This window comes from Rhincodon typus, chromosome 4 (genome assembly GCF_021869965.1).
Source record: "Rhincodon typus isolate 14 chromosome 4, sRhiTyp1.1, whole genome shotgun sequence".
Taxonomy (NCBI): domain Eukaryota; kingdom Metazoa; phylum Chordata; class Chondrichthyes; order Orectolobiformes; family Rhincodontidae; genus Rhincodon; species Rhincodon typus.
Genome location: NC_063335.1, coordinates 114059149 through 114080679, shown reverse-complemented (window position 1 = coordinate 114080679; position 21531 = coordinate 114059149). Strand labels below are relative to the sequence as shown.

The following is a 21531-nucleotide window of genomic DNA, read 5'->3' as shown; positions in this document are numbered from 1 at the left end:
CAGCTCATCTCCAAGTCAACAAGCAATGGGCAATAAATGATGCCAACATTCCAGGAAATTTGGACCATGTGCAGGCAGATGGGATCAGTTTAGAATGGCATCATGATTGGCATAGAAGTGGTGGGGTGAAGGACCCATTCTTGTGATGTACTGTTCTATGTTCTCCACACAGGAGAGAGAGAGAGAGAGAGAGGGAGCTAGATAGAGAGAGAGATGTTTAGGTGCTTGTTCTTTGCAGGCTGATGCCTTCACTCTATACGTAAATCCTAACTTCCCATTGAAATCAATATAAAAGCTGAACTGCCAGAGAAAGATGTTATTGCAGGTATAGTTAAACATTTAAAAGACATTTGAACAGATATATGGACAGGAAATGTTTAGAGGGTTATGGGCTAACCCAGCTGGACCCACCCACCCTCTCCACGCACCTCCCAACCAGACCCACCCACCCTCTCCCTGCATTTCCCAACCAGACCCACCTACTCATTCCCTGCACCTCCCAACCAGACCCACCCACCCTCTCCACGCACCTCCCAACCAGACCCACCTACCCTCTCCCTGCACCTCCCAACCAGGCCCACCTACCCACTGTCTGAGCATCCTGACCAAACCCACCCACCCTCTTCCTGCACCTCCTTATCAACCCCACCTGCCCACTGTAAACATCCTGATTGGACACGCCCTGTGCCTGAAGCTTCTCTCCCAGGCTAACTCTCGGACTCTTCTCTCACCCACCCTCCTGCCTGCAGATCCGTGGTCTGCATAAACCTCTTACGTCTGGAGTCATCCGTTTTACCATACTCCTGCCCCAGACACTGCCACTTTCTGATTCTGTCTTCTGAACTGTTGCTGTTTGAGGGACCTGGCACTGGGACTGTTGGGATGTGACTGCAGTGACAACTTGTTTAGAACAATCGGAGCCCAACATTACCATCAGCACCCGTAGATCCAAAAACCTGGAGCTCTGGCTTCCAATCAGATCTGGATATAGGATCTTCCTTGGGCCAGAATGTAGATTTCCAGGCTGGAGCTCTAGGATTGTGGAGTGCAGGATGATGCAAGAGAGCCGGGACTGTTATAACCATATCCTCTCTGCAGTCATATCCTCGGGGTTCTCGTGTCATCCCAGCTCCCTCACTCACAGTGATTTTCAGTCCTGAACTATCGTTTCGATAAATGTGTTCCCTCTCCCTGCCTGGTGGGAGGATTGTAGAAGTCACAGTGTCAATGAGGAGAAGCTCAATTGTCAGTTGATCTTTGTTTCCCATTTACTTTTCATGTAATGAAATGTAGTCTAAAGCCTTTGACCTGGCAGCAGACACAGAAGTTGGTCCAACTGATTCTAGTCTACAAAAGATCTTTCTTCAGTAAATTTTGTTTCTCAACCTTAGCTGCCTGTATTTCCTATTCTTTGCAAGGTTCTCTGTAAAAATGTGTTCGTGAATTGGCAAATTATGACACATCTTACAACAAATTGGAAACAAGGTACCTTCACCGAGTGAATACACAGACTGAACTCATTCTGAGAAAGGAAATCAGACAAGATCCTGATCACAGTCCAGTTGCCTCTGGTTGTATTGGCCTACCCGAGAGGTCTCCAGCATCACAGATGCCAGAATTAAGCCATTTTGATTCACTCCACATGCTATCAAAAAATGGCATTGGATACTGCAGATACTATGGGCTCTGACAGCAAATTGGTAATAGTGTAAAAGAATTCTGCTCTGGAACTTGCCCCCAGCTCAGATGTTCCAGAACAGCTACAATGCTGACAGCCACCCGAGAATGTGGAAGATTTCCCAGGTATGTCCTGTACACAAAAAACAGGACAATCTGCCTCATCTGTATATTCTCGATCATCAGTAAAGCGATGGAAGGTGTCAGCAACAGTACAATCAAGCAGCACCTGCTCAGCAATAACCTATTGAGTGACACTTAGTTTGTGTTCCACCAGGGCCATTAAATTCCTGACCTCTTTACAACCTTGGTTCAAACATGGACAAAAGAGCTGAATTCCAGAAGTGAAGTGAGAGTAACAGCCCTTGACACCATGGATGTGTTTGACCAAGTGTTGCATCAAGGAGCCGTAGCAAAACTAGAATCATTGGGTGTTGGGGGCAAACTCTCTGCTGGTTGGAGTCATATCTAGCACAAGGAAAATGTCTGTGGTTGTTGGGCATCAGTCATCTCAGCTCCAGAACATCTCTGCAGGAGTTCCTCAGGTGAATGTCCTAGTCCCAAACATCTTTAACTGCTTCATCAATACCTTCCCTCTATTGTGCAGCAGTTCAAGAAGGCAGGTCAGCACTCCCTTCTTGAGGGCAACTAGGGATGGACAAGAAATGCCTGACCACCCAACAACCCCCACATGCCATGAGTGAATTAAAAAAAAGGGTCAGAAGTGGGGATGTTCACTGATGATTGCACAGTGTTCAGCACCATTTATGACTCCTCAGATATTGAAACAGTCCATGTCCAAATGCAACAAGATCTGGATAATATCTGGGTTTGGGCTGAAAAGCAACAAGTAATACTCAATTCACACAAGTGCAAGACAGTTACCATCTCAATAAAGACGATCTGACCACTGCCCCCTTGACATCCAATGAGTTTGCCATTGACCAGAAATTCAACTGGACTCACCACATAAACACAGTGGCTACAAGAGCAGATCAGAGGCTAGGAATACTGCAGCGGGTAACTCACCTCCTCACTCCCCAAAGCCTGTCCACCACAAGTCAAAAGTGTGATGGAATACTCCCCACTTGCTTGAATGAGTGCAGCTCCAACAGCGCTCAAGAAGCTTGACATCATCCAGGGTCAATGCAGCCCCCGCTTGTTTGGCACCACATCCACAAGCATCCAGTCCTTCTACGACTGACACTCAATAGCAGCAGTGTGTACCATCTATAAGATACACTGCAGAAATTCACCAAAAATTCTTAGACCGCAGCTTCCAAACCCTGATGACTTTCATCTAGAAATGTTGTCAGGGCCCATTGCCTTTGAAGTATCCAGTGCCTCCAACTGTTTCTTGATATCATATGGAGTGAATGGAATTGGCTGAAAACTGGTATCTGTGATGCTGGGGACATTGGAGGAGGCCAAGATGGATCACCTACTCAGCAGTTCTGGTTGAACTTTTTCGCGAATTCTTTGGCCTTATCTTTTCCATTGATTTGTTGGGCTCTTCCATCATTAAAGATAGGGATATTTATGCAGTGTCCTGCCCCCAGTGAGTTGCTTAATTGTCCACCACTGTTCATAACTAATGTCGCAGGACTGCAGAGTGTAGATCTGATTAATTGGTTGTAGGATTGCTTACCTCCATCTATCACTTGTGCTGTTTGGCACACAAGCAGCATTTTGGTAGCTTCACCAGACTGACACCTCATTTTTAGGTATGCTTGGTGCTGCTCCTGGCATGCCCTCCTGTGCTCTCCTTTGAACCAGGGTTGATCCCCTGGTTTGAGGGTAGTGGTTGAATAGGGGAATAGGGCCATGAGGTTACAGATTGTATTGGAGGATAATTCTGCTGCTGTTGATGGCCCACAGTGCCTCATGGATGCGTGTAAACATCTATGAGTCCAATTTCCATACTACCATCTATCTCTGATAGCCTTTGTCTTGTCTGCCTAGCAAGAATGTATCAACCTCCGCTTTAAAAAATTAAGTGACCCCACTTTCACAATCTTCTGAGGCAGAAAGTTCCAAAGTCGCTTAATTTCTGAGAGAAAATCTTGCCCTCATCTCTGTACTAAAAGGGTAACCCCTAATTTTTAAACAGAATTCCCCATTCTGGACTTATTGTCAAGACCATTCAGGATTTTATACAGTTCAATTAAATCATCCTTCGCTCTTCTGAACTCCTGTGAAAACAAGCTTAGTCTGCTTATCCTTTCCTCATCATTCCAGGTGTCAATGTAGTAAACCTCCTCTGAACTGCTTTCAACTCATTCACGTCCTTCGTTAAATGGGACTAAAATTGCAGACAGTATTTGAGATTTAAGATGTATAACTGAAGTATAACATGCTTACTTTTAAGATCAGTTCCCCCCATAATGCAAAGTAGAATCCTGTTAATTATATTTACTTGCTGTACTTGAATACTAACTTTTCATGACTTATACTAGAACACCTAGACCCCTTTGCAACTTGGAATTATGAAGTTGTTCCCTGTTTAAATTTTTTTATTCTTCCTGTCAAAGTGAACAATTTCCCATTTTCCCATGTTATACTCCACTTGCCCAAGTTTGCCCATTCATTTACCTTATCTATATTTAATTGCATCCTTGTTAAGTCATCTTCACAACACATTTTCTAACTCTGTGTCATCTGCAAATTTGGTCACCATGTGTTCAACTTAAGTCATTGATACACCAACTCCTCCAGAATGGGTTGCAAAGATACATTGAATAGACTCGATCCTAACAATCACCCTAGTCTCCATGCCAGATGGGACTTTCGATTTTGTGTTTTTAATGCGATGTGGATGTTGCCTGAAGGCCAGTATTTGTTGCCCATCCCTAATTGCTCTTGAACTCAATGGCATGCTCAGCTATTTCAGCCGGCAGTTAGGAGTCAGCCCCTTGCTGTGGTAAATCAGGTAAGATAGTCAGATTTCCTTCCTGAAAGGTCATTACTGAACTTAGTAGATTTTTTCCACAATTGATGTTAATTTTTCGGTCATCGTTGCTGAGACCAGATTTCATTAGATGGTATGCTAACACATGCAAGCCAGGATTCCAACTCCTCTGGGTGTGTATAAACCTCGTGGGTAGATGCCAGTGTTGTAGCTCTGCTGAAACAGCTTGGTTAGGGAAGCGACAAGTTCTGGAGCACCAGTCTTCGATGCCATTGCTGGAATGTTGTCAGTAGGACCCGTAGCCTTTGCAGTATCCAGTGGATCCAATCATTTTTTGAAATCACATAGAGTGAATTGAATTGGCTGTAAACTAGAACCAGTGGACCTCGGAAAGAAGCCAAGATGGACCATCTACATGGCACTTCTGGCTGAAGATTATTGCAAAAGCTTCAGCTGTATTTTTTGCACTGATGTGCTGGGCGCCTCTATCATTGAGGATGGGATACTTGAGAATCCTCCTCCTTAAATGAGTTATTTAGTTATCCACCACAAATGGATATGTAGAGTTTACTGTAGAGTTCAGATCTGATCCATTAAATTTGAGATTGTCTATCTTTGTCTACACTTGCCACTTAGCTGTTTGGTAAGTAAGCCTGTTTGGTAGCTTTGCCAGGTTGAAAAATTATATTTTGGGATGCATTGTGCTAATTTGGGCATGCCCTCCTGCTTTGATAACCTGGCTTGATAGTCATGGTTGAGTGAAGTATATGCCAGTCTATGATATTACAGATTGTGCTGGAGTACAATTCTGCTGCTGTTGATGGCCCATAGTGCCTCATGGATGCCCAGTCTTGAGTTGCGAGATCTGTTCGAAGTCTGTCCCATTTAGCATGGTGATAGTGCCACACAACACGATGGAAGTTATTCTCAATGTGAAGGTGAGACTTCATCTCCACAAGGACTGTGCAGTGGTCACTCTTACTGATACTGTCATGGGCAGAAGCATCTGCAGCAGGCAGATTGGTAAGGTTGAGGTTAAGTATGTTTTTCCCTCTTGCTAGTTCCCTCACCACCTGCCGCAGACCCAGTCTAGTAGTGATTTGATTTGATTTATTTAGTAATTGTCACATGTATTTTGTGACAAAATAATAGTGAAAAGTGTTATGTAGCGTTGCCACTCTCCAGTACCATCTTAAAACACGGAAAAGTAAACCAAACCATATAATATAAAGGCAGAAAAATAAAGAAATAATGAAAAAGTATTCAACTTTACAGTCCTCCTTTTTAAGAACTCCATCATGGGCCTGGTGGCCAGGCATGTGTGCCCTTCATCGTGCCACCACCACTAGTAAAATCGCCACTCTTCGGTGCCATCTTGTCTCCACCGTGCCCTCGTCACAATGAGCCCTTGCTGGACCTCGTCAATGCAGATGCCACCAATGGCACTTGTTACCACGTCGGCCCAAACTCAACTCCACCACCACCATGTAAATGCTTTGGGCTCACCTTGCCGATGCAGCCACTGCCGATGCCACTGGGTCTCGTACTGGGCCTGAGGTTGCTTCCGCAGCAGCAGCCATGAGTTGTTGCTAAGACCACATCATCAATGCAGAAACCCAAACTCACCTCCCCTATGTCCTTTAGGACCTGACCAGCTCAATCAGTAGTGCTGCTGCTGAGCCAATCTTGGCGGTGGACATTGAAATCCACCACCCAGAGTTCAGTCTCAACTCATGCCACCCTCATGTTGGTATAGGTGCGGTAGGCCACATGGCCAGTATATGTTCTGTAGATCTCTATTCATCTATGATAATGCTTCCTGTTAATGGTGTTCAACACGGAGGTGTATTTAGCCACCAGCTTTGAGGTGGAAGTGAGTGATAGTAATCAACAGAAAGTGCCCTTGTCTATGTTTCATCTGATGAAGCTCATATGTACGTAGTCAATGTTGAAGATTCTCTGGGCACGTCCATCCTGCCACTCTACCACTATCCATGCCAGTGAGATGGACCATACCAAGAGATGTTGTGGTGATGGTGGTTTCAGGGACATTGTCTGTAAGGTATGATTCTGTGAGTATGATTGTGTCTGGCTGTTGCTTGACTAGTCTGTAAGACAGCTCTCCCAATTTTTGCACTAGTCCCTGGATGTTAGTAAAGAGGACTTTGTAGGGTTGAGTTTGTCATTATCATTTCTGGAACCCAAGCCAGTGCCAGGTGATTTATCCTGTTATATTACTTTTTTGAGATTTGTCAGTGATTTAGTAAAACGGAGTGTCTTGCTAGGCCATTTCAGAGAACAGTTAAGAGCCTACTACATTCCTGTAGGTCTGGAGTCATGTGTGGCCAATATGGCGGTATGGTAAAGACGGCAGATTTCCTTCCAGCAATTGATGGAAGGCCAATAGTTGACAGTGGTTTCATGGTTTTTCAGTTCCAGATTTTTTTTCTTTAAATTCCACATCTGTCATGAAGAGGTTTGAGCCCGGGTTCCAGAGCATTACCCAAATCTCTGGGTTACTACTGCAATACCACTGACCCTTCACCTCCACCTCATTTCTGTTTATGTCATTCTGCTACACAAATTGGCTGCTGCACTTCCCTCTATTCCTGTAGCTTGTCAAAGTGTTCTCATTTATTGGTAACATAGTGAACTACCGTGTTCATCTACACTGTCATTGAATTCTCCTGTCCCAAAGAATTTCTACTGCTATCTTTACTGGCATTGATCCACACAGTTTCTCTTGTCATAGATCACTGACAGTTGTTGACAAATGGAGTTAAACACTGTATAGATGTCTGAAACAGTATTTGAAACGTTAGCATGTTTCGATAGCTGCAAAGCCCATTCCTCACTGAATGAAAGAATAAACCTCAGCAACCACTTCCACAGCCTTGGGCAATGCTCTGCTGTAATCCTATGAATCCATCTATCAGTCATTGAATTTCAGCCAACCACCTGAAGTCTATTGATGTACCAATCTGGAATATGAAGTTTCCTCTTCCTATTGGAGCATGTAGTTCTGACTTTGTGCGTTTGTCCTTTAGGGGATTCTCTTGAAGAGGAGTGGGAAGTCGCTGAACAAGGAATGGAAGAAGAAGTATGTGACACTCTGTGATAATGGTGTTTTGACCTACCATCCCAGTTTACATGTAAGTATTTGATTTCAGCTATTAAATATGTGACCACATTCTTAAAGTGACAATGGATGCACTCCATAAATGCATCTCTATTTTCGCTGGGATGTGATGTACATGGATGTTAAGAAGGCTTTTGATAAAGATCCACGTAAGAGATAAGCAACTAGAGTTAAAGCACAAGAGATTGAGGTAGTGCACTGACATGGAGAGAGAAGCGGTTGGCAGACAGGAAACAAAGTGTATGACCAAACATATCTTTTTCCAAGTGGCAGGAAGTGACTAGTCAGAAATCATAGAGACCAATGCTTGGACCCCAGCTGTTCACAATTTAGATGATTTGGATGTGCAAAGTAAAAATAATATCTCCAAGTTTGCAGAAGACACAAAGCTGGTTGGGAGGGTGAGCTGTGAGGAGGATGTAGAGATAGTTCAGTGTGATTTGGTCAGGCTGAGTGAATGGGTAAATACATGGCAGATGAGGTATAATATGGATAAATGTGACATTACCCACTTTAGTAGCAAAAACAAGAAGGCAGATTATTATCTGAATTGTATAGACTGAGAAAGGGAGAGGTACTGCAAGAACCAGGTGTCTTTGTACACCAGTCTCTAAGGTGCAGCAGGCAATGAAGAAGGCAAATGGTATTTTAGACTTCATAGTGAGAGGGTTCAAGTAAAGGAGCAGTGATGTCTTGCTGAAATTGTACAGGTGAGACCACACCTGGAATATTGTGCGTAGTTTTGGTCTCCGTATCTGAGAAAGGATAGAACATAAAACAGTACAGCACAGGAATAGGCCCTTCAACCACGATTTTGTGCCAAACATAGTGCTGAATGAAAATAATTTCTGATGTTTGCTCTTGGTCCATATCTCTCCATTCCTTGGATATTCATGTACTTATCTAAAAACCCCTTAAATGCTTCATTGTATCTGCCTCCACCACCAGTCCTGGCAGCGCATTCCAGATTCCTGCCACTGTCTGTGTACAAAATTTGCCCTCACATCTTTGACTTGCGCTCTCTCACTCCCTAGTATTAGATATTTCAACACTGGGAAAAAGATTCTGACTGTTAACTCTATATGTTGTTCTAGCTACAGAGGGAGTGCAGTGATGGTTTACCAGACTGGTTACTGTGATGCCAGGACCAATGTATGAAGAGAAACTGGATCCATTAGGACTATATTCACTTAGTTCTCGAGGAATGGAAGGGCATCTCATAGAAACCTAAAGATTTTAACAGAACTAGATGGGGTAAACATAGGAAGGATGTTCCCAATGACTGGGATGTTCCTGATGACTGTGATTTCTTCACCCAGAGAGTGGTGAGCTTGTGGAATTCTCTGCCACAGAAAGTGGTCAGAGCCAAAACATTGAATGTTTTCAAAAAGAAGTTAGATATAGTTCTTGAGGCTAAAGCAATTAAACTGTACAAGGGAAAAGCAGGACCAGGCACTGATTTGAATGATCAGTCATGATCGTATTGAATAGCAGAGCAGGCTTGAAGGGCCGAATGGCCTGTTACTGCTCATATTTTCTGTGTTAACAGTCTCCTCTCGATCATCAGTAAAGTGATGGAAGTTGTCAATAACTAATATAACTAAATTGCTCAGCAATAATTTGCTCACTGATACTCAGTTTGGGTTCATCCACTTAACTTCTGGCCCCATTACTGACTTGGTTCAAACATGGACAAAAGAGCTGAGTTCAAGAGGTGAGGTGAGAGTGACAGTCTTGGAAATCAAACCCACATTTGTTTCACTGTGATATCAAGGAGCCCTAACAAAACTGGAGTCAATGGGAATCAGGGACAAAACTCTCTGCTGGTTGAAGTCATATCTGCATATCAGAAAATGGCTTTGGTTATTGGAGGTCAGTCATCTCAGCTCCAGACATCTCTGCAAGAGTTCCTCAGGATAGTGTCCGAGGCCCAACCATTTTCAGCTGCTTCATCAATGACCTTCCATCAGTCATAATGTCAGAAGTGGAGATGTTTGCTGATGATTGCACAATGTTCAGCACATTTTGCAACTCCTCAGATACTGAAACTGTCTGTCCCCAAATGCAGGAAGACCCAGACAATATCCAGATTGCAGCTGATGAATGGAAAGTAATATTCACACCACACAAATGCAGGCCATGACCATCTCTAGCAAGACAGAATCTAACCATCACTCCTTGACATTCTAAGGCATCACCGTCACTGAATCCCCTAATACCAACATCCTTGGCATTGCTGTTGACCAGAAACTGAACTGGACTAGCCATACATAGTAATATAGGAACAGGAGTAGGCTATTCAACCTCTCGAGCAAACTCCATCATTCAATGAGATCATGGTTGATAATTGGCCTAACTTCACATATTTGCCTTTTAATAACTTTTCTTAACGAAAAAATTGTCTCAGATTTAAAACTAACTGATCCAGCATCAACAACCCTTTGTGGGCACGAGTTCTAAACTTCTACCTCCCCTTATGTGTAGAAATGCTTCTTAACATCTCTCCTGAATGGTCCGGCCCTAATTTTTACACACTGCCCTCTCGTCTAGAATCTCTAACCAATGGAAATAGTTTATTTTTATCTTCCCTGTCATTTCCAGTTAATACCTTGAAAACTTCAATCCGATCGCCCCTTAACCTTCTAAATTCTAGAGAAAATAGGCCTAATATGTATAATCGCTCATCATAACTTAACCCCTGAAGTCTAGGTATCATTCTTGCTAACCTACATTGTACTCCCTCTGAGGCCAATATATCCTTCCTAAGGTGTGGTGCCCAGATCTGTCCACAGTACTGTAAGTGGGGCCTAACCAGGGTTTTGTATAACTGCAGCATAACGTGTGCATCCCAATACTCCAGTCCTCTGGTTATAAAAGCCAGCTATCCATTAGCTTCCTTGATTATCTTATGCACCCGTTGGTGGCATTTTGAGTTGATTTGATTTGATTTGATTTATTATTGTCACATGTACCAAGATACAGTGAAAAGTATTGTTTTGTGTACTATCCAGGCAAATAATACCTTAGATAACAAGGTGTAGAGTTGGATGAACACAGCAGGCCAAGCAGCATCAGAGGAGCAGGAAAGCTGACGTTTTGGGCCTATCGCTTCTTCAGAAATGGGGGAGGAGAGGGGATTCTGAAATAAATAGGGAGAGAGGGAGAGGCGGATAGAAGATGGATAAAGGAGAAGATAGGTGGAGAGGAGACTGACAGGTCAAAGAGGCGGGGGTGGAGCCAGTAAAGGTGAGTGTAGGTGGGGAGTTAGGGAGGGGATAGGACAGTCCAGGGAGGACAGACAGGTCAAGGGGGCGGGATGAGGCTAGTAGGTAGGAGATGGGGGTGGGACTTGAGGTGGGAGGAGGGGATAGGTAGGAGGAAGGACAAGTTAGGGAGGTGGGGACAAGCTGAGCTGATTTTGGGATGCGGTAGGGGGAGGGGAGATTTTGAAGGTTGTGAAGTCCACCATTGAAGTGATACCATTGGGCTGCAGGGTTCCCAAGCGGAATATGAGTTGCTGTTCCTGCAACCTTCGGGTGGCATCGTTATCGCACTGCAGGAGGCCCAGGATGGACATGTCGTCTAAGGAGTGGGGAGGGGGAGTTGAAATGGTTCGCGACTGGGAGGTGCAGTTGTTTGTTGAGAGCCGAGCGTAGGTGTTCCGCAAAGCGGTCCCCAAGCCTCTGCTTGGTTTCCCCAATGTAGAGGAGGCCACAACGGGAACAGCGGATACAGTATACCACATTAGCAGATGTGCAGGTGAAGATCTGCTTGATGTGGAAGGTCTTCTTGGGGCCTAGGATGGGGGTGATGGGGGAGGTGTAGGGGGCAGGTGTAGCACTTCCTGCGGTTGCAGGGAAAAGTGCCGGGTGTGGTGGGGCTGGAGGGGAGTGTGGAGCGGACAAGGGAGTCCCGGAGAGAGTGGTCCCTCCGGAAAGCTGATAAGGGTGGGGAGGGAAAAATGTCTTTGGTGGTGGGGTCGCATTTCAGATGGCAGAAGTGTCGGAGGATGATGTGTTGGATCCGGAGGTTGGTGGGGTGGTACGTGAGGACGAGGGGGATTCTGTTTTGGTTGTTATTGCGGTGAGGGGGTGTGAGGGATGAGTTGTGGGAAATGCAGGAGACACGGTCGAGGGCGTTCTCGACCACTGAGGTGGGGAAGTTGCGATCCTTGAAAAACGAGGACATCTGAGATGTATGAGAGTGGAATGCCTCATCCTGGGAGCAGATGCAGTGGAGACGAAGGAATTGGGAATGAGGGATGGCATTTTTGCAGGAAGGTGGGTGGGAGGAGGTGTATTCTAGGTAGCTGTGGGAGTCGGTGGGCTTGAAATGGATATCGGTTTCTAGGTGGTTGCCAGAGATGGAAACAGAGAGGTCCAGGAAGGAGAGAGAGGCATCAGAGATGGTCCAGGTGAACATAAGGTTGGGGTGGAAAGTGTTGGTGAAGTGGATGAACTGTTCGAGCACCTTGTGGGAGCACGAGGCAGCGCCAATACAGTTATTGATGTAATGGAGGAAGAGGTGGGGTTTAGGGCCAGTGTAGCTATGGAAGAGGGATTGTTCCACGTGACCTACAAAGAGGCAGGCATAGCTTGGGCCCATGCGGGTACCCATGGCCACCCCCTTTGACTGTAGGAAGTGGGAGGAATTGAAAGAGAAGTTGTTGAGGATGAGGATGAGTTCGGCTAAGCGGATGAGGGTGGCAGTGGAGGGGGACTGATCAGGCCTGCAGGACAGGAAGAAGCGGAGGGCCTTTAGGCTATCTGTATGGGGAATGCAGGTGTATAGGGACTGGACGTCCACGGTAAAGATGAGGTGTTGGGGACCAGGGAATCGGAAGTTTTGGAGGAGGTGGAGGGTGTGGGTGGTGTCATGGACGGAGGTGGGGAGTTGCTGGACCAAGGGGGAGAAAATGGAGTCGAGATAAGTAGAGATAAATTCGGTGGGGCAGGGGCAGGCGGAGACAATGGGTCGACCAGGGCAGTTAGGTTTGTGGATTTTGGGAAGGAGATAGAAACGGGTGGTGCGGGATTGGCGAACAATGAGGTTGGAGGCTGTGGGTGGGAGGTCACCTGAAGTGATGAGGTTGATGATGTTTTGGTGGTCGGGGGTGGGGTCATGATTAAGGGGGCGGTAGGAGGAGGTGTCAGAGAGCTGGCGTCTGGCCTCGGTGATGTAGAGGTCAGTGTATCATACTACAACTGCGCCCCCCTTGTCCGTGGGTTTTATGGTGAGGTTGGGATTGGAGCGGAGGGCTGCATGTTCTGTGGGGGAGGTTGGAGTGGGTTAGAGGGGTAGAGGGGTGGACAGGTTGAGGCGATTGATGTCTCGACGGCAGTTGGAGATGAAGAGGTCGAGGGAGGGTAGGAGGCCTTGGGGTGGTGTCCAGGAGGAGGGGGTGTGTTGGAGGCGGGAGAAGGGGTCAGTAGAGGGAGGGTTAGGCTCACGTTTGAAGAAGTAAGCGCGGAGGCGGAGGTGGCGGAAAAACTGTTCAACGTCCAAGCGTGAGCGGTATTCGTTGATGTTAGGGTGGAGGGTGATAAAGATGAGCCCTTTACTGAGGACTGACTGTTCGCCCTCAGTAAGGGGGACGTCTGGGGGGATGGTGAAGACTTGGCAGGGCTGGGTGCTATTGTCTCCTCTGGAGCTGCTGGCTGTGGAGGTGGTGGGCGGAGCGATGTTGGTGGTGGGCAGAATGACGTTGGCGGTGTGCCGTGCGGCGTTGGCGGTGGGCTGAGCGATGTCGGCGTTGGCGATGGGCGGAGCGGCGTTGGTGTCGGTGGTGGGAGGAGTGGAGTCGGTCGGTAAGTCCTGGATGTTGGCTGCGGCATCAGCAACGGTGTCAGCAGGTGCGTCTTTGATGTCTGTGGTGTTGGCCTCGGAAACGGAGGTGGCGGCATCAGCAGCGGTGTCGATAGCGTTCGCTGTTCCGGAAGTGGTGTACCCGGCGGCAGAGGATGTGACGTCCTCCGTGGGTGCTCCGAAAGTGGCCACGTGGCCAATGGCGGCGGGCACATTGTGGGGAAGGTCCTGGGTAGGGTTGGGGTTTTGGGGGGTGGAGGAGGCCTGTGTTGGGTGGCAGACACCAGTAAGTTTAGTGTACTTACGGTTTTTAGTGTCCAATAAAGCCAAGTAGAATTGTGAGTCCAGGTTGTAGATCCTGCGAAGAATGAAAAACAGGAGAGGTCCTTTGCAGGCCTGGGAGAGGGAGGCTGTGAGCTGGGGTAGGCTTGATTGTAGTACCAGGAGATGCCGGCTCATTGCTGCAAGTGCGTGTTTGAGGAGTCGCAGGGAGAAACATTTTTGAAGGATCTCAATGTTCTGAATGTAACAGTTGTCGCGGTTGGGGCCAAATGGGGAAGGCCTAAATGTAGACTGTGATCCATTGGGGATGATCCGGTTCCGTAGGCAGGTACTAAGAAAGGTAATGTACCTGGTTTGCTTCAGGACGTCGTCAAGCAGTTTCAGGGCCGAAAAGATTACAAGAGAGTTGCAGTGGGCGAGAGTGAGTAACTTCTTCGAGGTAGGCATCCTTAGAAGAGGCTTCGCAGTCGGGTTAAAATTGTTTCAGAGATAGTAGGAATTGCAGATGCTGGAGAATCTGAGATACCAAGGTGTAGGGCTGGATGAACACAGCAGGCCAAGCAGCATCAGAGGAGCAGGAAGGCTGATGTTTCGGGCCTATCGCTTCTTCAGAAATGGGGGAGGGGGAGGGGATTCTGAAATAAATAGGGAGAGAGGAGAAGGCAGATAGAAGATGGATAAAGGAGAAGATAGGCGGAGAAGAGACAGACAGGTCAAAGAGGGGTGGAGCCAGTAAATGTGAGTGTAGGTGGGGAGTTAGAGAGGGGATAGGTCAGTCCAGGGAGGACGGACAGGTCAAGGGGCAGGATGAAGCTAATATGTAGGAGATGGGAATGGGGCTTGAGGTGGGAGGAGGGGATAGGTGGGAGGAAGGACAGGTTAGGGAGGTGGGGACAATAATACCTTACATAAGAACATCAGGGTAATAGAACAGAATGCAGAATACAGTGTTACAGCTGAAGAGTAAGTGCAGAGAAAGATTAACTCTAATATGAGTCTGATAACAACGGGGAAGAAGCTGTTCTTGAAACTGTTGATACATGTTTTCAAACTTCTGTATCTTCTGCCCGATTGAAGAGGGTGGAAGAGAATATAACTGGGGTGGGAGGGGTGGAAGGAAAGATCTATACGCCTGAAGCCCCAAGTCTCTTTGAGCATCCGCAGCATTTAACCTCATGCCATCTACAAAGTACCCTGATCTATGCTTTTTCATTCCAAAATGGATAACCTCACACTTCCTTGCATTGAACTCCATCTGTCAGCGTTTTGCCAATTCATCTCGTCGATCAGTGTCCCTTTGTAATTGTATACTATCATCAATACTGTAAACAATGCTGCCTAACTTTGTGTCATCAGCAAATTTGGATATGTGACTTTTTGTGCCATTATCCAAGTTATTAACAAATAATGTAATAATTGAGGCTCTAACAAAGATCTGTGTTGGATATCATAGGTCACATCCTGCCAATTTGAGTATCTACCTATTATCCCTACTTTCTGTCGCCTACCATTCAACCAAGTTCCCAGCTTGACAGCCTTCTGGAAGTCTTTATAAACAACACCCATAGACATTCCTCTGTCCATCACCTAGGCCATCTCTTCAAAAAAATCAGTTAGGCATGACCTACCTGTCATGAATCCGTGCTGGCTCTTCCTGATTAAGTGAAAATTTTCAATGTGTTCAGTTATACATCCTTGATTATAGATTCCAACAATTTCCCCACCACGGTTGTTTGGCAAACTGGTCTGTCATTCCCTGGTTTTCCTCTTCCACCCTTCTTAAAAAGCAGAGGGCACATGTGTAATTTTCCAATCCAGAGGGGTGACTCCTGTATGTGGGGGACTCTGAACGTTTATAGTTAGGGCATCTACAATGTGCTCCCCTACTTCCTTTAACATGGAAACTGTCAACCCATGGGCATTTATCACTCTTTAATTCCATTAATTTCCTCATTACTGATGTTTAACTTATAGGACCATAAGACCATAAGACATAGGAGCAGAAATTAGGCCATTCGGCCCATTGAGCCTGCTCCACCATTCAATCATGGCTGATAAGTTCCTCAACCCCCTTCTCCCACTTTCTCCCCGTAACCCTTGATCCCCTTGATAATCAAGAACCTTATCTATCTCAATCTTAAATGTACTCAATGACCTGGCCTCCACAGCCTTCTGTGGCAGTGAATTCCATAGATTCACCACTCTCTGGCTGAAGAGGTTTCTCCTTATCTCCATTCTAAAAGGTCTTCCCTTTACTCTAAGGCTGTGCCCTTGGGTCCTAGTTTCTCCTGCCAGTGGAAGCATCTTCCCAACATCCACTCTGACCAGGCCATTCAGTATTCTGTAAGTTTCAATTAGATCTCCCCTCATCCTTCTAAACTCCAATGAGTATTGTCCCAGAGTCCTCAAACATTCCTCAATTGTTCAGCTTTTCATTCCTGGGACCATTCTCGTGAACCTCATCTGAACCCGCTCCAGGGCCAGTACATCCTTCCTGAGACATGGGGCCCAAAACTGCACACAATACTCCAAATGTAACCTGACCAGAGACTTATAAAGCCTCAGTCGTACATTCCTGCTTTTATGTTCAAGTCCTCTCAAAATAAATGCCAACATTGCATTTGCTTTCCTGACTACTGACTCAACCATTGTTATGTTAATTTTATTCAGTCCCTGTCCCCGATCCATTATTAATTTACCCACAACTTCTGTCAAGCCAATCTCCATTTCTACTGTAAATGTTGAGACAAGGTAATTATTCAACATGTCTAACATTTCCCCATTGTTAATGAGAGTATCCACACTTACAGTCGTTAGTGGGCCAACATTGCTGCTCACCATCCACTTTCCCTTCATGTAACAATGACTTGCCTTCTCATTGATTTTGATGTCCCTGGTAAGTTTCCTTTCATAATCATTTTAGTAGCTCTTATAATATGCTTTGTGGTCCTTTTCCTGGTCTTTGCATCTTTCCCATTCAGCAAAATGTGTGGGGTTTTTGCATTTTTCTAAGCTGGTTCTTTTAGTTTTGTGCTTTCCTTTATCTCTGTAGTTGTCACTGGCTTTTTTTCTCAGTGGACTGCAGCATTTCCCTATCACAGGTATAAACACAGTGGCTACAAGAGCAGGCCAGAGGCTAGGAATACCTCAATGAGTAATAAATCTCCTGACTCCCTAAAGCCTGTCCACCATCTACAAGGCACAAGTCAGGAGTGTGATGGAATACTCCCCACTTGCCTTGATGGTACAGCTCCAACAACACCCAAGAAGCTTGACACCATCCAGGACAAAGCAGCCCACTTGATCTATACCCCACCCACACATCCACTTCCTCCACCGTTGACGCTCAGTAGCAGCAGTGTGCACTATCCACAAGGTACAGTGCAGAAATTCACCAGAGATCCTTAGATAGCACTTTCCAAACACATGCCCACTTCCATCTAGAAGGACAAGGGCAGCAAATACATAGGACCATCAACCCCCTGGATGTTCCCCTCCAAGCCACTCACCATCCTGACTTGGAAATATATTGCCATTCCTTCACTGTCGCTGGGTCAAAATCCTGGAATTCCCTCCCTAAGGGCATTGTGGGTCTACCTACATCACATGGACTGCAGTGGTTCAAGAAGGCAGTTCACCACCACCTTCTTAAGGGGCAATTAGGGATGGTGTAATAAATGCTGGACCGAAGAGCGATGCCCACATCCTAGGAATGAATATTTTAAGAAAAGGTTGTAGCTGGAGTATTGTACCCAGTTATTGTTACCATGCTTTAGGAAAAATCTTGCAGCCCTCAAGGGGATGTAGAGAGCATTTCACCAGAATTGATCCAGGGATGATTGAATTTAGTTAATAAGCTGATGTTCTTCTCCTTGGAGCCAAGGAGATCCAGGGGAGTATTGGTCGTGGTCTACAAGATTATGATCGGTCTAGAGAAGGTAAATAAAGCAAAACTGTTCCTATCAGCTGATGGTAAATGATCTAGGGGTCACAGATTGAAGGTTTTGGTCAGGACATTGGGGAGTGTAATGTGAGCAAGGCAGTAATGCCCTCCAACTACCTGCCTATGAGGGTGGAGATGATTTATGATTTGACAAAGGGATCGATAAGGCTTGATGGCTACAAACTTGCAGGGCTTTGGGGATTGAGGGAGAAGTGAGACTGTCTTGACTGCACTGTGTAAGGTTGACATGGACTTGATGGGCTGAAAGGCCTCCCACTGTGCAGTAATGACTTGATGATTCTAGGAGAGAGTTAATTATCCAAGATTATTGCTATACTTGGTGAAGTAGGACTCACAGCGAGAAAAATAATTGCATTAAAGTTTAAAATACAATTTACAAATCATTTATTAATTTCTGTCATAATGACCAGCTGACTGCACTTAGCAATTGTACAAATGTGATGATTGTCTATTCGGCTTCAGAGCAAAATTCTCATTCTGAATTAGGAAGCTGTGGATTCAAGTCCAACACCACGACCAGTGGAGAGTGTTCCCATTGATTCGAGTTTTGCTAGGGCTCCTTGATGCTACGCTCAGTTGAATACAGCCTTGATGTCGGGGCTGTCACTCTCACCTCACCTCTGGAATTCAGCTCTTTTGTCCATGTTTGAACCAAGGCTGTAATGAGATCAGGAGCTGAGTGGCCCTGACGGAACCCAAACTGGGCGTCACTGAGCAGGTTACTTCTGAACAGGTGCTGCTTGATAGCACTGTTACTGACACCTTCCATCACTTTACTGATGATCGAGAGTAGACTGATGGGGCAGTAATTGGCTGGTTTGACCAGTCAAAATATATGTGTTTGCAAGAAGGAAGTAGATATAGCTGTTGTGGCTAAATGGATCAAGGGAAGTGGGGGAGGGTGAGATTAGATCGTTGAGCTAGATGATCAGCCATGATCATATTGAATGGTGGAACAGGCTTGAGGGGGTCAAATGGCCTACTCCTGCTCCTAGCTTCTACATTTCTGTGTTTGGATTAGTCCTGTTTTTTTGTGCACAGAACATAACTGGGCGATTTTCCACAATGTTAGGTAGATGGCAATGTTATAGCTGGACAAAACAGCTTGACTAGGGATGTGACAAGTTCTGGAGAACACATGCCTTCTGGTATTTCATGTCACTTTCTCTTTAGATTAAGCATTCTTTGAGTTCTGTGATACCACTGAGCAAGTGTCTCCAGATCACTGTGACTCTTATGTGCCTGCATCTGGTGTTACGTGTGTGTGTGTGTGTGTGTGTGTGTGTGTGTGTGTTTGTCAGTCACTCTGAGAATCTATTGATGGCCATTGAACCATTCTACAGTAGTGATTACATATTTTTCATGTGACTCCAGACCCACAGCAATGTGGTTGACTCTCAGCTACCCTCTGAAATGGCCTAGCAAGCCACTCAGTTCTATCAATCACTACAAAGTCTCAACAAAGAAATTGAACCAATGAAATGTCTTATACAGAACTGGGGGACAGGTTTAAGGTGAGGGGGGATGTTTAAAGAAGATATACAAGGAAGGTTTTTTTACACAGATGATGGCAGGTACTTGGAACATTTTAGAGGCCTTTAGACAGATGCATGAACAGACAGTACATAGAGGGTACCCTGATGAAGGGTCTAGGCCCGAAACGTCAGCCTCTCTGCTCCTATGATGCTGCTTGGCCTGTTGTGTTCATCCAGCCCTGCACCTTGTTGTCTCGGATTCTCCAGCATCTGCAGTTCCTACTATCTCCAGTACATAGAGGGATATGGACCAAGGGCAGGCAGATAGAAACCAAAAGAACTGCGGATGCTTTAAATCAGGAACGAAAACAGGAGTTGCAGGAAAAGCTCAGCAGGTCTGGCAGCATCTGTGAAAAAAAATCAAGAGTTAATGTTTCGGGTCCAGTGACCCCTCCTCCGAACGGAGGCAAGCAGATGGGATTAGTTTAGGTTGCCAGCATGGTCAGCACAGAAAAGGTGGGCTGAAGGGCCTGTTCCTGTGCTGTACTGTTCTATGTTCTGTGGTGGGAATGATGTTTGAGACTGGATTGGTTAGCACTATATGCACAGGAGTTTAGAAGAATGAGGCGGAGGGGTGGGGGTGGCTTATTATAAACCTGTAAATTTCCAGCAGGATTAGACAGGGTAAATGTAGGAAGGATGTTCCCAATGACCCAGGTAAGCCAGAACCCGGGTCACAGCCTCAGGATACTGGGTAGGCCACTTAGGACTGAGATGAGGAGAAATATCTTCACCCAGAGAGTGGTGAGCCTGTGGAATTCTCTGTCACAGAAAATGGTTAAGCCCAAAACATTTAATGTTCTTAAGAAGGAGTTCGATATAGTTCCTAGGGCAAAAGGGATCAAAGGGTACGGGGGAGAAAGCAGAAACAGGGGAGTGAGCTGGATGATCATCCATCATCATATCGAATGGCAGAGAAGGCTCAAAGGGCTGAATGGCCTACTCCTGCTCCTGTTTTCTTGGCTTCCATGTGTCCTCTGGGTTTAATGTGGGGGAGCTCAGTGTCACTCTGTGTTTTGTCTTGGTTATCTCCATGGACCTCTGCAGTGTGCATTACTGAGTTGGTGCCAGCTGTTTGTATTCTATACGTCTTTGCTCCAACGGTGCCCTCTGTTCTTTTCCCAGCCATGTAATGTGCAATTTGTAATCAGTCACTGCTTTCTTTACTCCTTCATACATTTTGACCTGTGTTGTGCAGGATGCCCAGTCTGTGTAATCTGTGAATTGTCCATTTACTGCCCCTGGGTTGCTCTGTGTTCATCACTGTTTAGCCCATGAGGTTGTGTTATTTTGAATCTCCTTGCTGGATACTGAAGTTGGAGTACTTGCCTGTTCTAAATGCTGTGTCTCCATATGACTGCATCATTTTCATGTATCTAAATGTGCTGTTGAGGTTATAAAAACAGCATTAAATCCTCATCGTCATTAGCAGTGGTTCTACAGAAATGGAAATTAATAGACAATAAATTATTATTTTATATTTTATTGCATGCATGATGAGCTTCCTAATACTTTTTGAATTACTTAAAGCAAATGATTTATTGCAGTGTTCTGGCCACTCAAAGACAAGTCAGTGCTGAAGAATCCTTCAGATGAGGAGTGAGATATTTTATTGTGAAGTGTTGTACTTGAGTGTTGATCCAGTGACCAGTTGCAGTAGCCAGTGTAGTGTGAGAACACTGACCAGAATTGTTCACCAATCTTCTTCCTGATTACTGACCAGTGATCCCCTGAGTTTGAGAGAGAGAGAGAGAGACAGATGGGGGGAAATCAGCCAGGGCTTCTGCTGCTGATCACTGTTCCCCTGGGTGCAAGAGAGAAAAGAAGTCAGCCGGATTAGTCATATTATTCAAGGCTGTGGGCCTAGTCAGGAAAGCAGGGCTAGAGTAGTATACTGTGCTTTTGGCAGTTCATACTCAGTGGGCTGAAGGGCCTTTTCTGTCCTGTATGATTCTGCTGTTCTTGCTTATCCAATTACACTTGTCGTCTGCCCTCTCTCACTAACACTCCCTCTCTTGGTCATTCTACATCCCTCACCCACACTGTCTCCCTCTCCAAGCTTCTTCTTCTCACCCGACTTTCCTCTCTCGCTCACTCACCTTCTTTCCCACCTTCCCTCACCCAACCAGCCCCCTTCACCTGTCCATTCTCCTACTCTACCTTCCTCTCTCTCTCACACACACACACACACACACACACACACACACACACACACACACAC

The 21531-nt window shown here is 45.8% G+C and overlaps 1 protein-coding gene across 2 annotated transcripts in view; it reads left to right on the top strand.

The window, feature by feature from the left end:
• Positions 1-21531, top strand: part of LOC109919584 (arf-GAP with GTPase, ANK repeat and PH domain-containing protein 3-like) — a 531088-nt gene that overhangs the window by 369279 nt on the left and 140278 nt on the right. For both annotated transcript variants that reach the window (XM_048596313.1, XM_048596312.1), the window contains exon 10: positions 7633-7737. In XM_048596313.1, the coding sequence (XP_048452270.1) occupies positions 7633-7737 (105 nt within the window). The remainder of the gene's footprint in view (positions 1-7632; positions 7738-21531) is intronic.